This window comes from Podarcis raffonei, chromosome 4 (genome assembly GCF_027172205.1).
Source record: "Podarcis raffonei isolate rPodRaf1 chromosome 4, rPodRaf1.pri, whole genome shotgun sequence".
NCBI lineage: Eukaryota > Metazoa > Chordata > Lepidosauria > Squamata > Lacertidae > Podarcis > Podarcis raffonei.
The window spans coordinates 4159994-4186543 of NC_070605.1; the positions used below are offsets into that span (position 1 = coordinate 4159994).

At 45.2% G+C, this 26550-nt stretch overlaps 1 protein-coding gene across 4 annotated transcripts in view; it reads right to left on the bottom strand.

The window, feature by feature from the left end:
* Nucleotides 1–26550, bottom strand: part of LOC128412039 (zinc finger protein 850-like) — a 53417-nt gene that overhangs the window by 14645 nt on the left and 12222 nt on the right. The window contains exon 3 of one of the 4 annotated variants that reach the window (XM_053384863.1): nucleotides 14641–15253. In XM_053384863.1, coding sequence (XP_053240838.1) covers nucleotides 14641–15253 — 613 coding nt within the window. Of the gene's footprint in view, nucleotides 1–63; nucleotides 612–1730; nucleotides 1847–14596; nucleotides 15362–26550 lie in introns of those variants that run through there. The other 3 variants (XM_053384864.1, XM_053384862.1, XM_053384860.1) reach the window with 3 other exon arrangements.

The window sequence follows — 26550 nt, forward strand, 5'->3', positions numbered from 1 at the left end:
TATGGGATGTTCTCTGTCCTGTTTGGAGCCCCTTGGGAGTATCCAGAGGTAAGTCTCTCTCACCTGCTTTCTCTCCTCTGCCTGACTCAGGAGGAAACCTTCGGCCAGGGCCACCGCCTGGGAACTGGTCTCTGCTCCACAGTCCCTCACCCAGCTCTCCATCTCCAGGGGAAGGACAGCCAGGAACTGCTCCAAGATCACCAGGTCCAGCATCTCAGCTTTCGTGTGCCTTTCTGGCTTCAGCCACTGATGGTCAAGGTGGTAGAGTCGGCTGCAAACCTCTCGGGGTCCTTTGGCCTCCTGGCAGCAGAACTGCCTCACCTGCTGGCTCTGCACCTCTGAGCGGAGGGTGTCCTCCTCACCCAGGATCTTCTGCACAGAGTTTTCCCAGAATCCCCCACTGCTCCCAGTTTTGATGGCATGGCCTCTTCCTGCTTCAGGGCCAGCCGAGTCTTGCTCATCCATCTGTGCTCTCAGGAAGCCTCTGAGAGATCGGAAGGAACCCTTTGGTCTTCTGCCAAGTTCTGTCCATCTAAATGAGAAGCTGCAGCAAATCCAACAAAGCAAATACATTGTTCTGTTACAGAATCTGTAGGACAGGAGGGGAAATGGGCTGGACTTCACCGCATCTCAGACCATGAGCTAACTTTTTGAAAAGAAAAGGAGAAAGAGGAGAAGAAATAAGTCTCTAGCCTTCTCACAATGCAGAATGTGGAGGCAACTGAAGGGATTTCTGGGAGATTAATCAACCTGGTTTCTGCTGCCTCCCAGTCAATGCATGAAGTCAGAACCGAATGACAAAGGAGTCATTTGTATCTCATGATAAATAGATGCTTGGCTCTAGTGGGGGTCTTCATCCAGGGGTCCTCAGGAGTTGCTCCCCACACCTACACCCATTCCCCTGCTTCTGTCTCTTTTTCTTGCACTTGGACTCTCTGCCCCTCTCCAGACAGACTCCTGGGGTGGGGTCCCTTTTTCTTTGCTCTGAGGGCCAGGTATGTATCTGGAAAACCCCAGAGAGCCAAGTGGACGGGGCCAAATACGTCTCACTTGAAATTCAGGCGGGCAATTTATTATTATTATTCTGTTAGCCAGCTTAACACACACACAGCCATTGATGCCAAGGTCCCTGGAGGCCCAGTGAGTAGCAGCGCCCATTTCCGGCTGCTTTGCCAGCAACAATCCCTTTGGGAGAGAGAGGATGTGGTCCTGGGATGCCCTGCTCTGGGTGCGAGGGGATGGCTGCAGTGGCCTCCGTGGGGAGCTGCCCTGGGAGACACTGGGAAACTGGTCCCCAATGCAGCAGCCAGACTATGGCCTGGGATCCCTCTCTTTATTCCTGGCCTTTCTCTCCCACCTTAACTTCCTTCCTCCCTGTGGGGTTTTTTTTTGGGGGGGGCTAGTCCACCTCCTCGTTCAGCTTTGGAAAACAATTTGCACATGTTTCCTCTGTTGTGCAATGAGGCTGAGCGATGTCACACAGAGTTAAAGTCCCAGGGACTCCTTTGTTTAAAGAAGGGAGATCATTTCTGAAAGGGGGGGAGCGGATTTCGTGGGAGTCAGGGATCCTCTGATCTGCAGGAAGGAGAGCGTGGCGGAGTTGCTCCCCAGCCCCAGCCCCACCCTCACCCCACCCAGATCAGGCCCCCCAGGCACCCTCTCCTGCAGCAGCCCTGGGACCCCCACCGTCTCCCCACTGCACCCTCTGGGGGGAGAGAGAGGAGACTCACCAGATCCCAGGAGGGGACAGCGAGGCAGCCCTTGCAGGAGAGACCCCAAAGCAGGAAAGGACTGGGGAGGGAGGGGCCTTGGCTCTGGAGGACCTCCCCCCCTTACTTCCTGTCCTCTCTAGGAAGGCAGCTCACTTCCCTTTAACCCTTGCCAATCCGAGTCCCTCCAGCTCAGCCCTCTCTCCCTTGGCAGAACCTCAGATTTTTATTATTTTTATGCATTTTGGGAGCCAGCTGCCCCCCCCCCCCGGCTTCACCAATGCCCAGATATCCTTTCGGGGGTGAGGCTCTTGGCTGGACTCTGAGCATCTCCCTCCCTTGGCTGGAAACCAGAGGAAGAGCTTGCAGGGAAAAGGGCTTTGCAGGAGGCAAGGAAGCTCCTCCTAGAATTCAGGAGTGGAGAGATAGGAGGGGATCCCAGGGTCATCTAGTCCAACCCCAGCAATGCAGGAATCTCAGCTAAAGCATCCATGGCAGATGGCCGTCCGATCTCTGCTCAGAAACCTCCAAGGAAGGAGAGCCCCCCCCCTCCCAAGGGAGACCTTTCCCCTGCCCAACTGCTCTTAGATGACCCTCAAGGCAGCGGGTCCTGAGTTCTAGCCCTGCATAAACAATCGCACTGGCTGCCAAGGAGGAATCCAGCGAAGTTCAAAATAAATAAATCCTATTCTCATCATAAATGAGTAATACCTTCTTATGCATGCTTTTTATACTAATATACAAAAGTATGCCATTTCCCTTTCCAGAAATGGATGGTTGTTGTTATTATGTTTAGGGAAGCTTTTAATATTTGTTGGACTATTGTATTTTAATATTTTGTTGGAAGCCGCCCAGAGTGGCTGGGGAAACCCAACCAGATGGGCAGAGTATAAATGTATTATTATTATTATTATTATTATTATTATTATTATTATTATTATTATTTATTAAATTGATCAGGTGAGTTTTCTCCTTTCGAAAGAGGGAGGTGGAATCTCCACGGTTGCTAATAGCATAACGTTGAAAGACTAGGGAAATATGGAGAGCCCTAGAGCATCTGCTTGGCATGCAGAATTTCCCAGGGTCAACCCCTGACATCTCCTGCAAGGGCTGGACAAAATCCCTGCATGAAACTCTGGGGAGCTGCTGCCAGTCAGTGTAGACCAGGGGTCCTCAAACTATGTCCCGCGGGCCGAATCCAGCCCTCCAGGGTCGTGAATCTGGCCTGCACGGCAGTTTCAGAGCCCACCAAGTGTCCAAGGCTGAAAGCATCTTGCCGCCCGCTCAGTCAGTCCCTGCATTGCGCAGAGGTAAATGCTTAATATGGAGGCAAAATGGCCAAAGTATTGTGAAATTTTGGAACAGGAAGGTGACAAGCTGAAATTGCAGAGTTATGAGAAGCTCAAAGGGAAGGTGTCAGACTGGTTACATTATTTTCAAATAAGAGAGGTTTATAATCAAGATAAAAAAAATGGTTTCCAGGTGGAAAAATCAAAGCTGGAAACAGAATTGTTGGAACCCAATGCTAAGATATTGTCAGGAATGTATAATTTGCTGTTGAAATGGAGTACTGAGGAAGAAACGGTAAAATCTGCTATGATTAAATGGGCACAAGATATTGGTCATAATATTTTGTTTGCCGACTGGGAGCAGTTGTGGACCACTGGGATTAAATTTACGGCATGTAATGCCTTCAGAGAGAATATTATGAAAATGATGTATAGGTGGTACATGACCCCAGTCAAGCTTGCAAAAATATACCATTTGCCCGATAATAAATGTTGGAAATGTAAGGAGATTGAAGGTACATTCTTTCACCTTTGGTGGACGTGCCCGAGGATTAAGGCTTTCTGGGAGATGATTTATAATGAAATGAAAAAGGTATTTAAGTATACTTTCGTGAAGAAACCAGAGGCCTTTCTCCTGGGCATAGTCGGCCAATTGGTGCCAAAGAAGGATAGAACTTTTTTTATGTACGCTACAGCAGCAGCAAGAATACGCATTGCAAAGTATTGGAAGACACAAGAATTACCCACCTTGGAAGAATGGCAGATGCAAGTAATCGACTATATGGAAATGGCTGAGATGACTGGCAGAATCCGAGACCAGGGAGAAGAGTTGGTGGAAGAAGATTGGAGGAAATTTAAAACTTATTTACAGAAGTATTGTAAAATGTATGAATGCTGATGACATTGAATTAAAATGAAGGGGTTCTAGTAATAAGAGATAAAAATTTGAAATTTGGGAGGTAAAATAAATAAGGATAAAGTAGTAGGATACGAATTTGCTGAACTAATTGTTAAAAAGGGATATAAAAAAGGGAGGCGTGAGGAAGTCAGGAAAATAAGTTAATTGAAGATGAATAATTGGAAAAGAGTGATTTGTGTTTTTCTTATTCTATTTTTTGAGTGTTGATTGTCTTTTTTTTGTTCTCTTGTTAAATGTTTGTATTTTATGTATCGTGAAAGTTTGTATTGTTGTGTTTTATATTTTCTTTGTGTTTTTATTGTTCTACTTTTCTATTGTTAAACTTAATAAAATATTACTTAAAAAAAATGTTATGAAGATGGTTTATCGTTGGTATCTCACTCCCACCAAATTGGGGAAAATGTATAGAACAAGTAGTAGAATTGTTATGTACTGAGTTGAATAGGATCCAAACTGCAGCAGTCTGATTGGTCCTAGAACAATAGGATCCAAAAGGCAGCAGTCTGATTGGTCCTAGAACAATAGGATTCAGAATGCAGCAGTCTGATTGGTCCTAGAACAATGCAGCAGTATGATTGGTTGGCAGGAACCACCCAATCATGTTCCAGATAGAAGTGAATCCACAACCTGATTGGCTTACATTAGAATTCCGGAATTAGCCAATCATGTGCAGCCCATTGTGTAAATAATGTATATAAAGCAGATACTTTGAGGGGACATTCATTCATTCCTCCTCACCACTATGAGCTGAATAAAGAGCATGAAATCACTTTGCGACTCTGAGTATATTTCACTGGCGACGAAGGTGGGATCCCGCTGAGCTGACTGCCACACACAGCACCGCAGCACCGCCACCTGCCGCACCGCTGCCTCGCACCGTGTATCCAGGCTTCAGCTCCGGGACACAAGGAACTCAGAATGGCAACCGACAGCAGCTTCTCACCGTTCAACCCAGCATCTGGAGACTGGGAAGCGTACGCCTCCCATTTCACCTTCCTCCTAGAAGCCAAAGGGGTCACCGATGAAGAAGACGCCAAGAAGAGGGCAATATTCTTCAGCGTCTGCGGAGAGGAGACGTTTGAAATCGCCCGGGCTCTCCTTGCGCCTGAAGACATTGCTACTGTTCCATACAAAACAATAATGGAACAGCTGAAGGGGCACTTTTCGCCACAGCCCTCAGTGGTGGCTCATCGAAATGCCTTCTACGCAAAGCGGCAAGCCCCTGGGGAAACCATAACTGGGTTTGTGACCTCTCTCCGCCAAGCTGCCCGGTTCTGCAACTTCTCAGAGCTGGAGAACATGCTTCGTGACCGCCTCGTCGGTGGCCTGAAGGATGAGAAGCTGCAACGACGCCTCTACGCTAAGAAGGATCTAACGTTCCAGGTCGCTCTGGAGGAGGCCCTGGCAACGGAAGCTGCCGAGAGGTCGACGCAAGAGGCACGGCCGAGCCAGCCATCCCAACTGAGGGTCCACCATGAAGACCTCACCGACGACTCAGGATCCAACAGGGAGGAGGTGCACCAAGTACAGCAGCACACTCAAGCAGCCCACATACCACAGCTGCCTCGACGAGAAGGAGGGAACTGCGCAAGCTGTGGAGAAAGTCACGAGAGGAGGACCTGCCGTTTCCGCAACGCAGAGTGCAGGCAGTGCAGAAAATTGGGACACATCGCCCGGGTGTGTCGGGCTCGGCCCACCCGACGCCAGGCATCAGATGACCAATCCAAGAGCCCCAGGTCCCGGGGCCCAACGCACCAAGGCAACTCGACGGAGCTCACGGACTTCCACGTATACCAGTTGCCCCACCCCAACGTAGAGAAAATTTATGTAGAGGTACAGATAGAGGGGGCCCCATGCCGCATGGAGCTTGACACGGGTTCAACTCTATCCATAATCTCAGCAAGGACCTTAAGGAAACTGTGTCCTCCTGGGGGTCCCAAACTCAGGCCGGCCCCATTCACCCTCCGGGACTTCCAGAAACGTAAGGTCCCCACAATGGGGGTGGGGACCTTCAGGGTGCAATACCGAGGGCGGACGCGGCAACTAGACTTGCTAGTGGTCAAGGGCTCCTACATTAGCTTACTGGGATTGGCATGGTTTGGACCACTGGGGCTAGCCGTCACTGGGGTGAACCACACGAGCTTACAAGTGGACGTGGACGCCATATGCAAGGAATTTCTGGGGGTTTTCGATGGGAAATTGGGACAGTATACGGGCCCCCCCATTGCTCTACAGCTTGACCCCGCAGTACGACCGGTCAGGCTCAAGGCCCGCCGGGTCCCATTCCCCCTGAAACCCCGTATAGACGAGGAATTGGACTGACTCGTGGAGCAAGGAGTGCTGGAGCCAGTGCCTAATGCCCCCTGGGAAACCCCAATCATCACACCCATCAAGCCTAATGGTTCGGTCCGCATCTGCGCAGACTACAAATGTACCATAAACAAGGCCCTCACGGCCCATGCATACCCAGTGCCAGTGGTCAGCCATGTTCTTGCCACCCTGGTTGGGTCGAAAATTTTTGGCAAGCTGGACTTGGCCCAAGCATATCAACAGCTGCCAGTAGATGAGGCCACAGCAGAGGCACAGACGATTGTGACGCACAGAGGAGCGTTCAGGGTAAAGCGGCTGCAATTCGGTGTTAGCGTGGCACCAGGCATATTCCAGAATCTAATGGACTCTCTCCTTAAAGGGATTCCTGGTGTCACCCCCTTCTTCAATGATGTGTTGATTGCCGAGCCCACACCAGAGGAGTTTGAGGACCGCCTCCGCACTGTTCTGCACCGTTTCCAGACAGCGGGTCTCAAGGTGAAGCGGGAAAAAATGTCTACTAGGAGTGCCTCAGGTGGACTTTCTGGGATTTATGGTGGACGCAGAAGGGGTCCACCCAACTGGGGACAAGGTATGGGCCATTTGTGATGCCCCAGCGCCCAAGAACAAGACTGAACTTCAGGCCTTCTTGGGACTTTTGAACTTTTACCATTCCTTCCTTCCCCACAAGGTGGCGGTAGCGGAGCCCCTACACAGACTCCTGGACAAGCGGGCCCCTTGGGTGTGGGGCCAGCGCCAGGAGGCTGCATTCCAGGCAGTCAAGGACTTGTTTGTCTCAAACTCGGTCTTGGCACACTTCGACGAGAGGCTGCCGGTGGTGCTAGCATGCGACGCCTCGCCCTATGGCATTGGCGCTGTCCTGGGACACCAACTCCCGGATGGAAGAGAGGTACCGGTGGCATACTTTTCCCAGACACTCAATGCAACCGAGCGGAACTACTCGCAAATCGACAAGGAGGGTCTGGCAATCGTGAAGGGAGTAAAAAAAATCAATGATTTCTTGTACGGGCGGCCCTTTACCGTGGTGACTGACCACAAGCCGTTGCTTGGCTTGTTTGCCCCTGAAAAGCAGACCCCCCAAGTGCTGTCTCCTCGCGTCCTCAGGTGGTCAATTTTCCTTGCCAGCTACCAGTATGCACTGATTCACCGCCCTGGGAAGGCGATGGGCCATGCGGACGCCCTCAGCAGGCTACCACTACCGGAAACAGGCCCCGACCCAGCACCTGCACAAGAGGTTATGAGCCTGGAGCTGCTTCCCGACCGCCCCATTCAGGCACAAGAAGTTGCACACCATTCCAAGAAAGATAGGGTCATCTCCCGGGTCCTGGACTGGGTGGGGAGGGGATGGCCCAGCAGCAGCCCCGGGCCAGAATTCGCCGGCTACACAACCCGCAAACATGAACTGTCGGCCCACAAGGGGTGCCTGTTATGGGGAAGCAGGGTCGTTGTTCCCCAGCCCCTCCGCAAAAGGGTCCTCACAGCCCTACACGAGACACACCCAGGGGTAGTAAAAATGGAGGCCCTTGCCAGGAGTTATGTGTGGTGGCCGGGGATCGACGGAGAGATAGAGGCCTGGGTCAAACACTGCCAGGCCTACCAAGAATCCCACCCAGATCCCCCAAGGGCCCCAGTCCAGTCCTGGGAGTCCGCCCGAGCACCATGGTCACGCCTGCATGTGGACTTCGCTGGCCCCTTTCAGGGGAAAACATTCTTCATAGTGGTGGACTCCTACACCAAATGGCTGGAAGTCGCACTGGTACCGTCCACTTCTACGTCCGCAGCCACCCGGGTACTACGCAGGCTGTTTGCAACCCACGGGCTCCCTGACACTCTCGTCTCAGACAATGGGACTGCATTTACGTCAGGAGAATTCCAAACCTTCACAGCGCAGAACGCCATCCGCCACATCCGTTCGGCGCCATTCCACCCTGCCACCAATGGCCAAGCAGAACGCATGGTGCGGACCACCAAGGACACCCTTCGCCGCATGACGCAAGGGGATTGGGAGTACCGCCTTGCCACATTCCTTCTAGCACAGCTCAACGACTGGCCAGAGCCCCGCTGAACTACTAATGGGTCGGCGCCTTGCAATCAGATTGGACTGCCTTCACCCCGATAGAGCTCAGGATGAGGTAGTGGTGGGGGAAGGCAGGAACCCCCGGACCTTCAAGGCCCAGGACCCAGTGTACGCAAAGAATTTTGGGGCAGGCCCTGCATGGGTACCCGCCACAGTCACCAGGGTCACTGGCGCCGTGTCGTACGAGGTGCTAACAGATGGGGGGCAATGCTGGCGCCGCCACTGCGACCAGATACGGCGACGATTCCCGGGAGAAAACCAGGAGGAGGAAGACAGGTCAGAGGAGTCCCAAGGGAACAGTGGGGCAGTGAGGCCCATAGAGCAGCAGGGGCAAGCAGGAGAGGCAGAATCAGTAAATACAGAGAGGACCTGTGAGGCCGAAAGGACACCGGAGCCAGAACCACGACTGAGCGAGCCGGTGACGCCAGACCAAACAGCCCCATCACAGCCAGCATCCTTGGAACACGAGCCAGAACCTGAACCCCGGACCAGGGAACACCCCAGGCCGCAACGCACACGTAGGCCGCCAGTGTACCTTGAGGACTATGAATGCGACCTCCCGGGCAGGACTGGAACTTAGAGGGGAGGGGTGTTATGTACTGAGTTGAATAGGATCCAAACTGCAGCAGTCTGATTGGTCCTAGAACAATAGGATCCAAAAGGCAGCAGTCTGATTGGTCCTAGAACAATAGGATTCAGAATGCAGCAGTCTGATTGGTCCTAGAACAATGCAGCAGTATGATTGGTTGGCAGGAACCACCCAATCATGTTCCAGATAGAAGTGAATCCACAACCTGATTGGCTTACATTAGAATTCCGGAATTAGCCAATCATGTGGAGCCCATTGTGTAAATAATGTATATAAAGCAGATACTTTGAGGGGACATTCATTCATTCCTCATCACCACTATGAGCTGAATAAAGAGCATGAAATCACTTTGCGACTCTGAGTATATTTCAAGAATCATAGAATCATAGAGTTGGAATAGACCACAAGGGCCATCGAGTCCAACCCCCTGCCAAGCAGGAAACACCATCAGAGCACTCCCGACATATGGTTGTCAAGCCTCTGCTTAAAGACCTCCAAAGAAGGAGACTCCACCACACTCCTTGGCAGCAAATTCCACTGTCAAACAGCTCTTACTGTCAGGAAGTTCTTCCTAATGCTTAGGTGGAATCTTCTTTCTTGTAGTTTGGATCCATTGCTCTGTGTCCGCTTCTCTGGAGCAGCAGAAAACAACCTTTCTCCCTCCTCTATGTGACATCCTTTTATATATTTGAACATGGCTATCATATCACCCCTTAACCTCCTCTTCTCCAGGCTAAACATGCCCAGCGCCCTTAGCCGTTCCTCATAAGGCATCGTTTCCAGGCCTTTGACCATTTTGGTTGCCCTCCTCTGGACACGTTCCAGTTTGTCAGTGTCCTTCTTGAACTGTGGTGCCCAGAACTGGACACAGGACTCCTGGTGAGGTCTGACCAGAGCAGAATACAGTGGCACTATTACTTCCCTTGATCTAGATGCTATACTCCTATTGATGCAGCCCAGAATTGCATTGGCTTTTTTAGCTGCCGCGTCACCTCCTCTTCCCAGGCTTCTCCCTCTTGCCCCTCTGACTGCTCATCCTTCCTCCACCTCCACTCCTTGGGCTCTGAGCCATCTTCCCTTCCTGGTTCCCCGGCTGCTTCCTCCCACCACTCCTCTCTGCCCAACCAGTCCATGACATTGCTCCATCCCTCGGCCTCTGTCCCCACAAGGCAGCTTCCCCTGACCTGATCTGGTTCCACAGCCGCTGCTTCCCTTCTACCCCCATGAAAAGGCGGATCAGGAGGTCTTCCCGGCATCCTTCTGCCACCTGCAAGAGAAAAAAGGTAAGCAGGATGCCAGGAGTGCCTGCTTCTCCCCTGCCAGACTTGAAATTATACTACGAAGCATCATGCCTCTGTTGGATAAAGGAATGGATTAAATTAGAGAATGGAGAATTGTTAGATTTAGAAGGATTTGATAACAGATTTGGTTGGCATGCATATCTATGGTATGAAAAGAAACAAATTCATAAAGGATTTGAGAACCACATCTTTCGAAGATCACTGATAGAGGTGTGGGAGAGGTACAAAAATTTGTTGGAACCTAGACTCCCCCGCTGGATTTCACCGTTAGAAGTGCTGAGCGTGAAAAAGATTAATATGAGGGGGAGGTGGATAACATATGGAGAACTGATAGTAAGAGAGGGGGGGAAATGGAAAATGAAAACTTATGAAGAAGTGAAAGAATTTGTTTATGATTGGTTGCATTATTACCAGGTTAATGAAATGTTTAGAAAAGATTGTAAAATGTGTGGGTATGAAGGAAAAGAATCCAAATTTCAAACAGAGGTATTGAATAATGAGCATAAAAATTTGTCTAAAATGTACAAAATGTTGCTAGAATGGCACACAAAAGATGAAGAGGTGAAATCGGTAATGATACATTGGGCCAGAGATTTTGGTTATAATATACAATATGATGATTGGATAAAGCTATGGAATGAAAGGTTAAAATTTACAGCATGTTCTGCGTTGAAGGAAAATGTAATGAAATGGTTTACAGATGGTATATAACGCCAGTTAAACTGGCTAAAATGTATAAAACATGTAATAAGTGTTGGAAATTTAAAGAAAAAGAAGGAACTTTCTATCATATGTGGTGGGAGTGCAAAAGGGTGAAAGGCTTCTGGGAAATGATATATAATGAACTGAAAAAGATGTTGAAATATACATTTGTTAAAAAACCAGAGGCCTTCCTATTAGGTTTGGTAGGAAATGAAATTAACAAGAAAGACTGTAAACTTTTTCAATATGCAGTGACAGCAGCAAGGATACTTCTGGCCCAAAGATGGAAGCAGGAAGAAATTCCAACAGTGGAAGAACGGAGAAGGAAATTGACTGAATATGCAGAATTGGACAAATTGACAGGGAAGATTCGAGGGAGCCAGCATACAGCTTCCGGGTCATGTTGCCAGCATGACTAAGCCGCTTCTGGCGAACCAGAGCAGCGCACAGAAACGGAAGGCGAAGGGGTAGATTTAAGAGACCAAATTCCCAAGGGCATAAAACCTCTTCAGTCAGTTTAAAATCCACTTTCCCAGTTTGATGTCCTAAGACATATACCTCATTCAGCCCACATTTTACCAGCTTCCTCACATAAATCTCACAGAGGACTCTGTCAAAAGCCTTACTGAAATCGAGGTGCACTATTTCCACAGCAGTTCCCTGATCAACAAAGTTTGTAACTCCATCCAAAAAAAGAAAAGAAGAAAAGGAGAGATTTCTCTGGCTTGACTTGTTTGTGAGAAAGCCATGCTTTCTTCCTGTATGTTGTAAAATCTTCAGATGAAGGGCAAATAAATTTAAAAAAGAATAAATGAGGATATTGACATGTGCAAAGCAAGGCGATTTATGTCTTTATTTAATTTGGAAACCACCCGACCCAGTGGTGCCAACTTGAATAAACTATTGGTGGAGGGCCAAGTAAGGCCCGCCTTGCACAATCAATCACATGATGCATGCACACCATTTGAATGGCAATGCCTATAATGGCAGCAACTTTTTTAAAAAGTAATATTTTGTTGTTGTTGTTTTTGAAAATAATATTTATTACTTTTCCAAAAATTTAAACACTACAAAAAAAGAACAATACAATACAAAAACACTGCATAACACTAACACATTAAACTAACAAAACAAAAACAGTTTAAAACACATCAAACAATTTCAATATCTTATCTTTCATTCACTTATTTCTACGACCTCCTCACACCTCCCTTTTTGTATTCCACTTCTATTGTTTCAGCAATTCCTTTCCATCTTCCTGTTTTCTATCCTATAATTATCTTAACATATTCTAACCTTATTTTTTCCTTTAATACTCTAATAATCTATTTATACTTAATTCCTTATAACATTTCTACTAAAGCCATGTAACTTCATTCCCACATTTTTCTAACATTCATTAATTTTACAGTATTTCTGTAAATAATCTTTAAACTTTTTCCAGTCTTCTTCCACCGACTCTTCTCCCTGGTCTCGGATTCTGCCAGTCATTTCCGCCAGTTCCATATAGTCCATCAACTTCATCTGCCATTCTTCCCGGGTGGGTAAATCTTGGGTCTTTCACTACTTCGCGATGAGTATTCTTGCTGCTGTTGTTGCAAACATAAAAAAAGTTCTATCCTTCTTTGGCACCAATTGGCCGACCATGCCCAAGAGGAAGGCCTCTGTTTTCTTCAGAAAGGTATATTTAAATACCTTTTTTATTTCATTATAGATCATTTCCCAGAAGGTCTTAATCCTTGGGCATGTCCACCAAAGGTGAAAGACTGTACCTTCAGACTCTTTACATTTCCAGCATTTGTCATCAGGCAAATGGTAGATTTTTGCAAGCTTGACTGGTGTCATATACCACCTATAAATCATTTTCATTAAATTTTCTCTTAGGGCATTACATGCCGTGAATTTCATACCTGTGGTCCATAACTGTTCCCAGTCAGCCATCATTATGTTATGTCCAACATCTTGTGCCCATTTAATCATAGCTGATTTCACCATTTCATCCTGAGTGTTCCATTTCAATAGCAAGTTATACATTCTTGACAGATTCTTGATTTTTGAATCTAACAATTCTGTTTCCAATTTTGATTTTTCCACCTGGAAACCAACTTTTTTGTCCAAATTGTGTGCCTCCATTATTTGATAATAATGGAGCCAATCTCGCACTTTGTTTTTCAATTTTTCAAAGCTCTGCAGTTCTATTCTGTCTCCATCTTGTTCCAGGATTTCCCAATATTTCGGCCATTTGGCCTCCATATTGAGTTTTTTCTGTGCCTTTTCCTTCCATTGGTGACAACCATCTTGGGGTTTTCTTTTCTAACAAATCCATATATCTTATCCAGACATTAAACAGTGCTTTTCTAACAATATGATTTTTAAACACTTTATGTGCTTTTACCTTATCGTACCACAATACTGGTGTGTTGCCAGTAGAAGCCACAATTCTGTGGGTACTCTAGGTGGTGCAGAAAGCACCTAGAACCTCCCTAGAGGTTGAAGTGCCGATCAAACTTCAGTTTTGCGCTCTATTAATTCCAATTAGCAGTACTGGGGGTGGTTCAGATTCTGGGGCAGTTTTTTGGCAAGCAGAGGATATCACAAGGCCAGCCTTTTGTTGTTTAGTCGTTTAGTCATGTCCGACTCTTCGTGACCCCATGGACCAGAGCACGCCAGGCACTTCTGTCTTCCACTGCCTCCCGCAGTTTGGTCAGACTCATGTTTGTAGCTTCGAAGACACTATCCAACCATCTCGTCCTCTGTCGTCCCCTTCTCCTTGTGCCCTCCATCTTTCCCAACATCAGGGTCTTTTCCAGGGAGTCTTCCCTTCTCATGAGGTGGCCAAAGTATTGGAGCCTCAGCTTCACGATCTGTCCTTCCAGTGAGCACTCAGGGCTGATTTCCTTCAGAATGGATAGGTTTGATCTTCTTGCAGTCCATGGGACTCTCAAGAGTCTCCTCCAGCACCATAATTCAAAAGCATCTATTCTTCGGCGATCAGCCTTCTTTATGGTCCAGCTCTCACTTCCATACATCACTACTGGGAAAACCATAGCTTTTACTATACGGACCTTTGTTGGCAAGGTGATGTCTCTACTTTTTAAGATGCTGTCTAGGTTGGTCATTGCTTTCCTCCCAAGAAGCAGGCGATCTCGAGCTGGTTTTGGACTACAACTCCCATCATCCCTTGCTGGCAGAACCAATGGGGAGGGATGATGGGAACTGTAGTCTGGGAGCTGCTGGGGACCCAAGTATGGGAAAGCCTCCTTCAAAGCAACTTTTCTATTTTGCCCGCAAAGATGGGACCTGTCCATGTTTGTATCTTCTTGTATTTTGTTTTCCTCATGACCTTTCTGCGTTTATTTTTTTTATTTTTTAAGAGGGCAAAATGAAAGAGAAATTGTATGGCAAGCTGCAGAAGAATAAAAGGTTGTGTTTGAAAAAAGCACACCAAAAACTGGGGGGTGGCATCCTTAAATATTTTATTGGGGGTGGGGCAAAGACCCCTAGTCGTTTAAGAGTTGGCACCTATTCCCTACACCCACAGGTCTCAGGAGGGTTACAACATAAAAAAAGAAACAAAAAAAACCACCACATATTTAAAGGGCATTAGATGTCAATCAGCCAAAAGCCTGGTTAAAAAGGTGCGTCTGCCTGGTTCCTAAAGCTGTATAATGGTTTTTCCGACCATTGTATGGATTCTTTGATGGGAAGTGAGATTGGCACTCTGACTGAAGCTCTTTCCACATTCCACACACTGATAGGGTTTCTCCCCTGTATGAATTGTGTGATGGGAAGTGAGAGAGGAACTATTTCTGAAGCTCTTTCCACATTCAAAGCACTGATATGGTTTCTCCCCCGTATGAATTCTTTGATGGTAAGTGAGAGAGGAGCTTTCAGTGAAGCTTTTTCCACATTCCACACACTGATAGGGTTTCTCCCCTGTATGAATTCTTTGATGGGAAGTGAGATCGGAGTTTCTAATGAAGCTTTTTCCACATTCTGCACACTGATAGGGTTTCTCCCCTGTATGAATTCTTTCATGGTAAGTGAGAGAGGAGTTATCTGTGAAGCTCTTTCCACATTCCACACACTGATAGGGTTTTTCCCCTGTATGAATTCTTTGATGGGAAGTGAGAGAGGAGCTCTTCCTGAAGCTCTTTCCACATTCCACACACTGATAGGGTTTCTCCCCTGTATGAATTCTTTGATGGGAAGTGAGATGGGAGCTCTTCCTGAAGCTCTTTCCACATTCCACACACTGATAGGGTTTCTCCCCTGTATGAATTCTTTGATGGGAAATGAGAGAGGAACTATCTGTGAAGCTTTTTCCACATTCCATGCACTGATAGAGTTTCTTTCCAATGAGATTTTGTTGATGGGAAGTGGAATGGGAGATCTGACTGCAGCTTTCTCCACACTCCAAATTTTTACGTGGCTTCTCCTCCCTGGGGATTTTATCGTGGTCACCTTTGCTCTCAATTTCCAATTCATCAGAATCTGCAATGGAGACAAAAAGGGATTAGAGCCTCAGGAACAAATGGAGAAGAAATGAAACCAGTTGGGTGTGTGTTCATTACCTGTGTTGTTTGTCATTTTACCAACATATTTATTAGATTCTGAAGACTTGTTGAATGTTGTTTTGTCTGATATATAGCAGTGGTCAAAATTGTGGAAGTTTGAAGCTGACACTGAAGATGGCCTGGGAAGTTCACACCAGCCCAATCGTGGTAGAAAAAGCAATATTTTGAAGAAGATTGTTCAAAGAAAAAACTGTAAGTTACTGTTTCTTGTGGGGGTGTTAGGTTCCCAGGTGTTATAGGGGGCGCTGTTGAATTCTGTGAAAATATCTGAGGTTGGTCACATAGAGGTATTTTTTAAATTTCCAGGCAGATATGACGATCCCACAGGGAGCCTTACCAAGAGAGGCCAATATCCCACAATTCTCCTCCATGACATCCTTATGCAGAGCTCTCTGGTCAGGATCCAGCAACGCCCACTCCTCGTCAGTGAAACAAACAGCGACATCTTCAAAGCAGACTGGACCCTAAAAGAAAAAGGGAAATGTACTCCTCTGAGACAGCAGAAATATGATCTGCTACACAATGCTTTGTTGTTTCCTTCCTGTTAATAATAATAATAATAATAATAATAATAATAATAATAATAATTTATTATTTATACCCCGCCCATCTGGCTGGGTTTCCCCAGCCACTCTGGGCGGCTTCCAAAAAACTCTAAAATACAATAATCTCTTAAACATTAAAAGTGTCCCTAAACAGGGCTGCCTTTAGATGTCTTCTAAAGTTTGGTAGTTATTTTTCTCTTTGACATCTGAAGGGAGGGCATTCCACAGGGTGGGCGCCACTACCAAGAAGGCCCTCTGCCTGGTTCCCTGTAACTTGGCTTCTCGCAGCGAGGGAACCGCCAGAAGGCCCTCAGCACTGGATCTCACTGTCTGGGAAGAATGTGTCAGTGTTTGTAAAAAGCAAAAAAAGGAGGAAAACGTTCTGACCTCCCTTTGTCTCCTCAGCCTGGTCCTCGGACCCTTGTCAGCACAAAAAGAGTCGACAAGAATATCCTTGCAGAGTTTTATTCTTAAAAGTCTTTGTGCAAAACACGACTGAATAACTATATACACCAGCACTAACTAACCAACCAACCAACCAACCCAAACACCAGCCTCAGCAACAAACTAACATTTCTCACTATATATATATACAACCTGCTGCAAGCTGCTGAGTCATGCTGACCCAGCTTTATTCGCATTAAAGAAACAGCGGCCATTTTAGCCGTGACACCCCTTCTGTTTCTTAAATGCGAAAAACCCCAACAGAAACAATACATACATACATTATATACATAAACCCAGTTTTGTCATTAATTCATTATGGCATGTTGCTGGCAAAGGCTTAGTAAACAAATCAGCAATATTATCTTGTGATTGACAATACTCCAGTTTGATCACCCCATTCTGTACACAATCTCTAACATTCGCATGACGGATAGCAGTATGTTTTGATGCAGATTTCATTATTTCCGAGCCCGCTAATGCAATGCACGATTGGCTATCTTCATACACTTGGATAGGCAAATCAACTTTACAATCTAGATCTTTTAGTATCTGTATAAACCACATGATTTCATTGCATGCTAGCGACAGGCTCCCATATTCTGCCTCACAGGATGAGGTCGCAACAAATCCTTGTTTCTTTGACCTCCATCCAATTATGGAATTGGCAAACATCATAACCATTCCACTTGTAGATTTTCTGGTAGCTACACAGCTTCCCCAGTCCGCATCAACAAATACTTCTAGTTTTTAATCTTGTGTACTAGATATCTTCAAACATACATTTAATGTCCCCTTTAGATATCTGATAAGCCTTTTCAAAGCACACCAATCAGCAGTACTGGGTTTAGATACACGTTGACTCAGAACATTTGTAGCACATGCAATGTCTGGCCTTGACCACTGGCTTAAATACAATAGTGATCCTATTTTTGAGTGATACAACTCAGGCTGATCAAATTCATCATCACACACTGTCTTTGGGAAATCTGGTGTCATGGGAGTCTGTGTTGGCTGTTTGCAGTATGGTAACGCTGCAGAGAGCTTGCTGGGGAGACCATGCATTAAAAAATAAAGGACTCAAAAATAACTTAAATAAGGTTTTAATAAGAAAAACAAAAACTCCTTTTACACTAAATACATTAACAACCAAACCAGACCCAACCACCAACCCATCCCCCAGGGTAATGGGAGAGCTAGGTGCTGCTCCTTATATACTACACCCAAATGCTGACACACCTTAATCAAATACAACTCAGCAGCACCTGCTATGCTTCACAGCTGTAAAGCTGGGTCTCGTTATCTTACTCTGGCCCTTGCTCTGGCCCCTTAAAGACATACACATCGGGTGCAACAATGATGAACCTTTACATTTAAATAAACCATTCAACAGTCTGAACTGGCTTGCAGTTTTCCATGCCAAACTGCTCTATCAAATGAAGAATTTTCTCTTTCTGGCTCAATAGGAAGCTTCCATCTGCTTCCTGCCTTACTTCTACTCCCAAGTAATTGCTTACAGGCCCTAAGGCTTTAAACTTAAACCTCTTTTCCAGTTGACTTGTGAGCTTCTGGATCTCATCTGTGGAACTCCCTGCTACAAGCAAATCATCAACAAAGACTAAGAGCATTAGATATTTGTTGCCTGTCCCCTTGGTGTACAGGCATGGATCAGCCACACTCCTTTTAAATCCAAGTTTTACAAGGGCTTCATTTAAACACTGGTTCCAACACCTTCCACTTTGTTTGAGACCGTAAACAGCTTTTTTCAAACGCCAGACTGCACCATTCTCCTCTTCAAACCCAGGGGGTTGTCTCATTAACACTTCATGGTCTAAATTTGCATGCAGATATGCAGCATCAACATCAAAATGGTGCACTGCTAGTTGTCTTACAGCAGCAATGGAAAGCATTAAACGAAAAGTTTCACTCTTTACAGTGGGAGAAAACACTTCATCATAACTCTCCCCTTTAATTTGAGTGAATCCTCTGGCTACTAATCTGGCTCAAAAACGTGGTTCCCCAGATGCAAGGGTTTTCCTTTTGTAAACCCACTTGCATGACACCACTCTGCCACCATTATGCATTATGACCTCAAACACTTTGTTACGTTTAGAAGAGTCCATTTCTTCTTTCATAGCTTGTTCCCACAAAGCACGTTCCCCAGGGGGTAAGTCTAAGACTTCATTATAACTTTGTGGTTCCACACAACTCACATTGCATACTCTTTTTTAAAAAAATGATATTTATTCAAATTTTCATAAATACATAAACACGAAAAAAGAAACAAGAAAAACAGAAAAATACAGCAAAAAACAAAACAAAAACAAAAAACAAAAAAATAAGAAAAAATACAAATCTCAGATTACAACTTTTCATTTGCTTATTTCTTGAACCTCCTCACACCTCCCTTTTTGTATTCTGATTTAATTCGTTATTCCAGCAAATTTTTCCCATGTTTCTCAATTTTAATTTAAATAATTAATCTTCACAATCTATCTTATTTATTAATTCAACATATCCTTTCCATCTTTTAATACAGTCTTTTATTCAATTTACCTTAATCTCTTTAACCTTATCTTATCTTAAAAATCTTAAGATTTCAAAATTTAAATCATATTCATACATATCTCCTTAAATCATTTCTGCTAACGCCAATTTAGTTCCTTTCCAGCATATTCCCTGATATTTCATTAATGTTGCACTAATTCCATAGTTGACACAAGAATTTCCCTTGATATCTCTAATTTTTATCCAACGTCCCTTCTTCCTGGTTTCGAGTTATGTCAGTCCTTTCTGTCCATTACATCCAGTCCATCAATCTGGTGTTCTTATGTTCGAGGCCCTTAAGTCTCTTCTAGGCCCCTTCTGCAGATTTTCTTGTCCTTGTTTGTGCTTACGCACTTCTTTGTCTATTTTTGGTTTCTTGGGGAGTGGGTCTCCGGAGGGTTCCATCCGGTAACAATTTCCACTTTCCTTCGTCAGACTAGCCCCTTCCCCCCAGTCCCACTCCCCGTCGTCATCTTTGTAATTCAAAAAATATTTGTCCAAAAGATAATTGATCACCTGTTTCATAGTCCCACTAGAGTTAAGAGCTCCCTTGACTTCAAACACTTCCAAGCACTCTCCAAGTTCAATCTTCCAACGCAGTGGCTTTTGTTCCTGCAGGACTTTGGATCTCTCCATTTGTGTTGTTTGAGGAGTAAAAACTGCCTCTTCCTTCCTCATATGCCCTTGGACTTGCCTTGTCAAACCAGATTCCTGAATTGGTCGCTGTATAACTTCTTTATCCTTATTGTTGTTGTTGTTTAGTCGTTTAGTCGTGTCCGACTCTTCGTGACCCCATGGACCAGAGCACGCCAGGCACCTCTGTCCTCCACTACCTCCCGCAGTTTGGTCAAACTCATGCTAGTAACCTCGAAAACACTATCCAACCATCTCGTCCTCTGTCGCCCCCTTCTCCTTGTGCCCTCCATCTTTCCCAGCATCAGTGTCTTCTCCAGGGAGTCTTCTCTTCTCATAAGGTGGCCAAAGTACTGGAGCCTCAGCTTCACGATCTGCCCTTTATCCTAATTCCCTGTTAAATCATATTCACTGGCCACAGCACTCATCAAGTCCAACTTTTCATGCATCAAGTTCATTTTCTCATGCAGCTGCTCCAGTAAAGCATTTGTCCTGCCAAGGGCAGACACCAAACCTTCCTTCCAACACATTTCTGTTCAAGGTCAAGCGGCTGGTCCTGCAATCCCAATCTTGCAGCTGTAGAGTCTCCAAGTAAGCTGCAACAACAAACTGACAGGCTCCCTCTAGGGGACACAATTTCTATTTGTATCCATTTTTAAAATGTATCCAACAAAGGAGATTACTTTCGATTTCAAATACTTTCGATTTTCAGATACTTTGTTTCTTTAAAATCCAGAAATGCAGAAAGTAGCGTTGAAGTTAGTTTGTTTCTCTTTTTTTTAACAATCTGTCAAAGTACTCCACTTTCTTTTCTTTTTTTTATAAGATATTTATTAAGATTTTTTTAAGGTATTACAATAAAGTGAAAAATAAATAAATAAGAAAAATACAAAATAAAAATAATTAAAAACACACAAATTTTCCATTGCTTATTTTCCGTTAACTTGTTTCCCGGACCTCCTCATACCTCCCTTTTTTGTATTCCACCACAAATTGTTGGTTCAGCAAATCCTTACCATTATATTATTACCTATTTATAATCCTTTTTTTCATATTCTCTTAAAGCATTGCAGCTGGAAACCACTTAATTTCAATCCAACATCATTCTAGCATTCATTAATTTTACAATATTTCTGTAGATAGTCTTTAAATTTCTTCCAATCTTCTTCCACCGACTCTTCTCCCTGGTCTCGGATTCTGCCAGTCATTTCTGCCAATCCCATATAGTCCATCACCTTCATCTGCCATTCTTCCCGGGTGGGTAGATCTTGTGTCTTCCAATACTTTGCAATCAGTATTCTTGCTGCTGTTGTAGCGTACATAAAAAAAGTTCTGTCCTTCTTTGGCACCAATTGGCCGACAATGCCCAGAAGGAAGGCCTCTGGTTTCTTCAGGAAGGTATATTTAAATACCTTTTTCATTTCATTATAGATCATTTCCCAGAAAGCCTTAATTCTTGGGCACGTCCACCAAAGGTGAAAGAATGTACCTTCAGTTTCTTTACATTTCCAACATTTATTATCGGGCAAATGATATATTTTTGCAAGCTTGACTGGGGTCATGTACCACCTGTATATCATTTTCATAATATTCTCTCTTAAGGCATTGCATGCCGTAAATTTCATACCTGTGGTCCACAACTGTTCCCAGTCAGCAAACATAATGTTATGTCCAACATCTTGTGCCCATTTAATCATAGCAGATTTCACCGTTTCATCCTGAGTATTCCATTTCAACAGCAAGTTATACATCCTTGACAAAATCTTAGTTTTGGGTTCTAACAGTTCTGTTTCTAATTTTGATTTTTCCACCTGGAAGCCAATTTTCTTGTCCAAATTATATGCCTCCATTATCTGATAATAATGAAGCCAATCTCGCACTTTGTTTTTTAGTTTCTCAAAACTCTGCAGTTTTAGTCTATCTCCCTCTTGTTCCAAAATTTCCCAATATTTCGGCCATTTGGCCTCCATATTGAGCTTTTTCTGGGCTTTTGCTTCCATTGGTGACAACCACCTTGGGGTTTTATTTTCCAATAAATCCTTATATCTTATCCAAACATTGAACAAAGCTTTCCTGACAATATGGTTCTTAAATGCTTTATGTGCTTTAACCTTGTCGTACCACAAATATGCATGCCACCCAAAAACATTGTTAAAACCTTCTAGATCCAAAATGTCTGTGTTCTCAAGAAGCAGCCAGTCTTTCAACCAGCAGAAATCCACCCCTTTCCTTTGCATCAGTTAATATCTTGAATTTTATTCTGGGCTTCTTGCCCTGCCAGACAAATCTAGAGATATCTTTCTGCCACTTCTTGAAACAATCCATCTTGTCCACAATTTGCAGTGTTTGAAACAAAAACAGCATTCTAGGCAAAACATTCATCTTTATAGCTGCAATTCGACCCAACAAGGAAAGCTTCAAATTTGACCAAATTTCTAAATCTTTTTTCACTTCTGTCCAACATTTTTCATAATTATCTTTAAATAAGTTCCCATTTTTTGCTGTCATGTTAATCCCCAAGTATTTCACTTTCTTGACCACAGTCAGACCTGTCTCATTCTGAAACCTCTCTCTTTCAATCGGTGTTAAATTTTTCTCTAAAACCTTAGTTTTTGACTTGTTCAGTTTGAATCCTGCCACTTGACCAAATTCTTGAATTAGTTCTAAAACCCTTTTAGTACTAGATTCTGGCTCCTGTAACATCAATACTAAATCATCTGCAAATGCTCTCAATTTGTACTGTTTGGCTCCGACCTGTATACCTTTAACCAACCGGTCCCTTCTAATCATATTCAGCCGAACCTCCAGGACCGATATAAAAAGCAATGGGGAGATTGGGCACCCCTGTCGTGTCCCTTTTTCTATCTTAAATTCTTCCGTCACCACATTATTTACAATTAATTTAGCCTTTTGTTCAGACTATATTACACCTATACCATTTTCAAAACCTTGGCCTACCCCCATCCCCTGTAGGTTCTTTTTCATAAAACTCCAAGAGATATTGTCAAAAGCTTTCTCCGCGTCCACAAATATCAGAACTGCTTTAGTGTTTATATTCACTTCTAGTTTTTCCAGGATATCAATTATGTTCCTCAAACTATCAGACAAATGTCTTCCCGGGAGAAAGCCCGCTTGGTCCTTATGAATCTCTTCCATCAATACTTTTTTCAATCTCTTGGCCAAAATGTCAGCAAAAAATTTGTAATCCACATTAAGTAACAATATAGGGCGGTAGTTCTTAAGCTGAGTCTTTTCAGTCTCTGTTTTCGGTATAAGTGTAATATACGCCTCTTTCCATGACTCTGGTGCCCTCTTCCCTTCCAGAATTTCATTGCAGACTTCCTTCAAAGGTTGTAATAGCCACTCTTTCAAAGATCTATAATATCTAGAAGTCAGCCCATCCGGTCCTGGAGGTTTGCCCAATTGCATATTTTGAATGGCACCTTCTACTTCCTGTTCAGATATTTTATAGTTCAACATTAATTTACTTTATTGGGAGATTTTTTGTAATCCATTTACTTTCAAAAATCGGTCTATGTCCATTTCTTTCTGTGGCCCTTGTAAGTATAATTGTTTAAAATACCTCTGGAAACAATTTCTAATCTCAATTGGGTTATGTATGTTCTTTCCTTCCACTTCTAAATTTGTAATAGTATTTAGTTTTTGTCTTTTTTTCATTTGCCAAGCCAACAATTTCCCACACTTATTGGCTGATTCAAATGTTTTTTGTCTCATTTGTTTAATTTTCCATTCTGTTTCCTGATTCATCATTTCCATATATTGTACTTGATATAATTTTATTTCTCTCAAAAACTCCTGCGACTTTGGTTTTGCCCTCATTTTCTTCTCACTTTCTTTTATTTTCTCCAAAATTTTATCTTTCTTCTCATTTTGACTTCTCTTCTTTATTGCATTCTGTTGTATCAAAAACCCTCTCATAACAGCTTTGCTTGCGTCCCAGATTACTCTTTTTTAGCTGCCGAGTCCTCCTGGCCAGCAGGAGTAGCAGCAGCAACAACTGTCCTTGTGAGACTTCAGGCCCCGCCCTGGGCCAGGTGGTGAGTGGCAGGAGCAGGGCCCTCAGGCACTCACGCAGGAGAGTTGTTTCAATAGGATTGCTTTGCTGTACATTTTATTTATGGATGCTTATTTTATTCTAAGTTTAAATTATGGGTATTCGTTTTTGTGCAAATAGGTTGTACTCCACCTTGTGTTATTCAAGTCATTCTGCCTAGGCAAGCATTCCAGTTTCCCCAATGGAAGGATCCACTTTCTCCTCTCCTTGTGAGCCGTTCTGGGAAGGTTCCCTCCCAATGCCCTAGAGCCAAATTCAAGGGATTCAGGGCGGCATGGAGAGGGGGAGGAATGGGGGGGCAGGCCCCATTTTTCATCTGATGGGGCTGGTTAGGTGAATCCAGGCCACTATTTGTTCTCATTTGTACTCTATTTTTGCATTCAGTTATCAATCTAGAAATAAAATAAGCCTCTTTGGTCTTGGATTATCTAGCAGAGATTCCTGCACTGCAGGAATAAAATAAGCCTATTTTGAATGGCCATCTGTCTTGGATGATCTAGCAGAGATTCCTGCATTACAGGGGGTCTCTTGACTCTGGGAGACAAGCAGAGAGGGTGGCTTCTGGCAGAAGGAGAGGGAGCTACCGGTGGTTCCTCCTTATCCTGACTCACCTCTGCCTCTCGACCTTCCTCTCCCACTTGCCTCCTTCCTCTTCTGCCTTTGATTCTGCACTGCATTCTGACACAGACTCTCCCAGCTCACTACTATGCCCTATTACCCTTTCAGCTTCTGACACCTCCTCTTCCCAGACTTCTCCTTCTTCTCCCTCTACCCGCTCATCCTTCCTCCACCTCCACTCCTTCGGCTCTGAGCCGTCTTCCTTTCCTGGTTCCCCGGCTGCTTCCTCCTACCACTCCTCTGTGCCCAACCAGTCCATGACATTGCTCCATCCCTCGGCCTCTGACCCCACAAGGCAGCTTCCCCTGACCTGATCTTGTTCCACAGCCGCTGCTTCCCTTCTGCCCCCATGAAAAGGCGGATCAGGAGGTCTTGCCGGCATCCTTCTGTCACCTGCAAAAGAAAAAAGGTAAGCAGGACGCCAGGAGTGCCTGATTCTCTCACAGGTGAAACAGGGCATCTCTAACTACAGATGGGCCTTTGAGAAGGACTTACCTACTGAGAGTATTTGGACGTTTGTGCCCATTTCATATGTTTGTTGTGAAAAAATACATCTCCCCTCTTCTGGACCCTTGTTCCCAACTGTCTCCCCCCCAAAACAAGATGAAAAGAACCCTCAGATGAGTTGGGAAACAAAGAGAATGAGACCAAATGGAGAAAACCCACCTTCCTCCTTACCCAGTGGCTTCTCTCTGGTGTCCAACGGAGGCCTCTCTGCCTCACAGGAATCCAGGTCCATTTCTGCAAAGAGATCCTTTCCCTGGAAAAGAAACAAGGATTCAAAACAGAGAATGGTGAGAAATACTAGAAAGAGAATGACAAAGACTTGAAGGGTGTGAGATCTCATTCCATGGATGCTTTCCCAGAAAAAGGATGGGCCATCAGCAGACCATTATGGGATGTTCTCTGTCCTGTTTGGAGCCCCTTGGGAGTATCCAGAGGAAAGTCTCTCTCACCTGCTTTCTCTCCTCTGCCTGACTCAGGAGGAAACCTTCGGCCAGGGCTATCGCCTGGGAACTGGTCTCCGCTCCACAGTCCCTCACCCAGCTCTCCATCTCCAGGGGAAGGACAGCCAGGAACTGCTCCAAGATCACCAGGTCCAACATCTCAGCTTTCGTGTGCCTTTCTGGCTTCAGCCACTGATGGTCAAGGTGGTAGAGTCGGCTGCAAACCTCTCGGGGTCCTTTGGCCTCCTGGCAGCAGAACTGCCTCACCTGCTGGCTCTGCACCTCTGAGCGGAGGGTGTCCTCCTCACCCAGGATCTTCTGCACAGAGTTTTCCCAGAATCCCCCACTGCTCCCAGTTTGGCTTGCATGGCCTCTTCCTGTTCCAGGGCCAGCTGAGTCTCGCTCATCCATCTGTGCTCTCAGGAAGCCTCTGAGAGATCAGAAGTAACCCTTTGGTCTTCTGCCAAGTTCTGTCCGTCTAAATGAGAAGCTCTAGCAAATCCTACAAAGCAAATACATTGTTCTGTTACAGAATTTGTAGGACAGGGGGGGAAATGGTTCCCTGAGCAAGCATGACTGCACCACATCCCAGACCATGAGCTATCTTTTTGAAAGAGAAGAAACAAGTCTCTAGCCTTCTAGCAATGCAAAATGTGGAGGCAACTGAAGGGATTTCTGAGAGATGAATCAACCAGGTTTCTCCATCCTTCCAGTCAATTGATGACGTCGGAACCTACTGACAGAGGAGTCGTTTCTATCTTGTGAAAAATGGATGCTTGGTTCTAGTGGGGGTCCTCAGGAGTTGCCCCCCACACCTACACCCACTCCGCTGCTTCTGTCTCCTTTTCTTGCACTTGGACTCTCTGCCACTCTCAGAATAGACTTCTGGGGCAGGGTCCCTTTTTCTTTCCTCTGAGGGCCAGGTATGTATCTGGCCAACCCCCTGAGGGCCAACTGGGCAGGACCAAAGACTTCTCCCTTGAATCTTAGGCGGGTAATTTATTATTATTATTCTGTTAGCTAGCTTAACACACACACAGCCATTGATGCCCAGGTCCCTGGAGGCTCAGTGAGGAGCAGCGCCCATTTCCGGCTGCTTTGCCAGCAACAATCCCTTTGGGAGAGAGAGGATGTGGTCCTGGGATGCCCTGCTCTGGGTGCGAGGGGATGGCTGCAGTGGCCTCCGTGGGGAGCTGCCCTGGGAGACACTGGGAAACGGGTCCCAAATGCAGCAGCCAGACTCTGGGCTG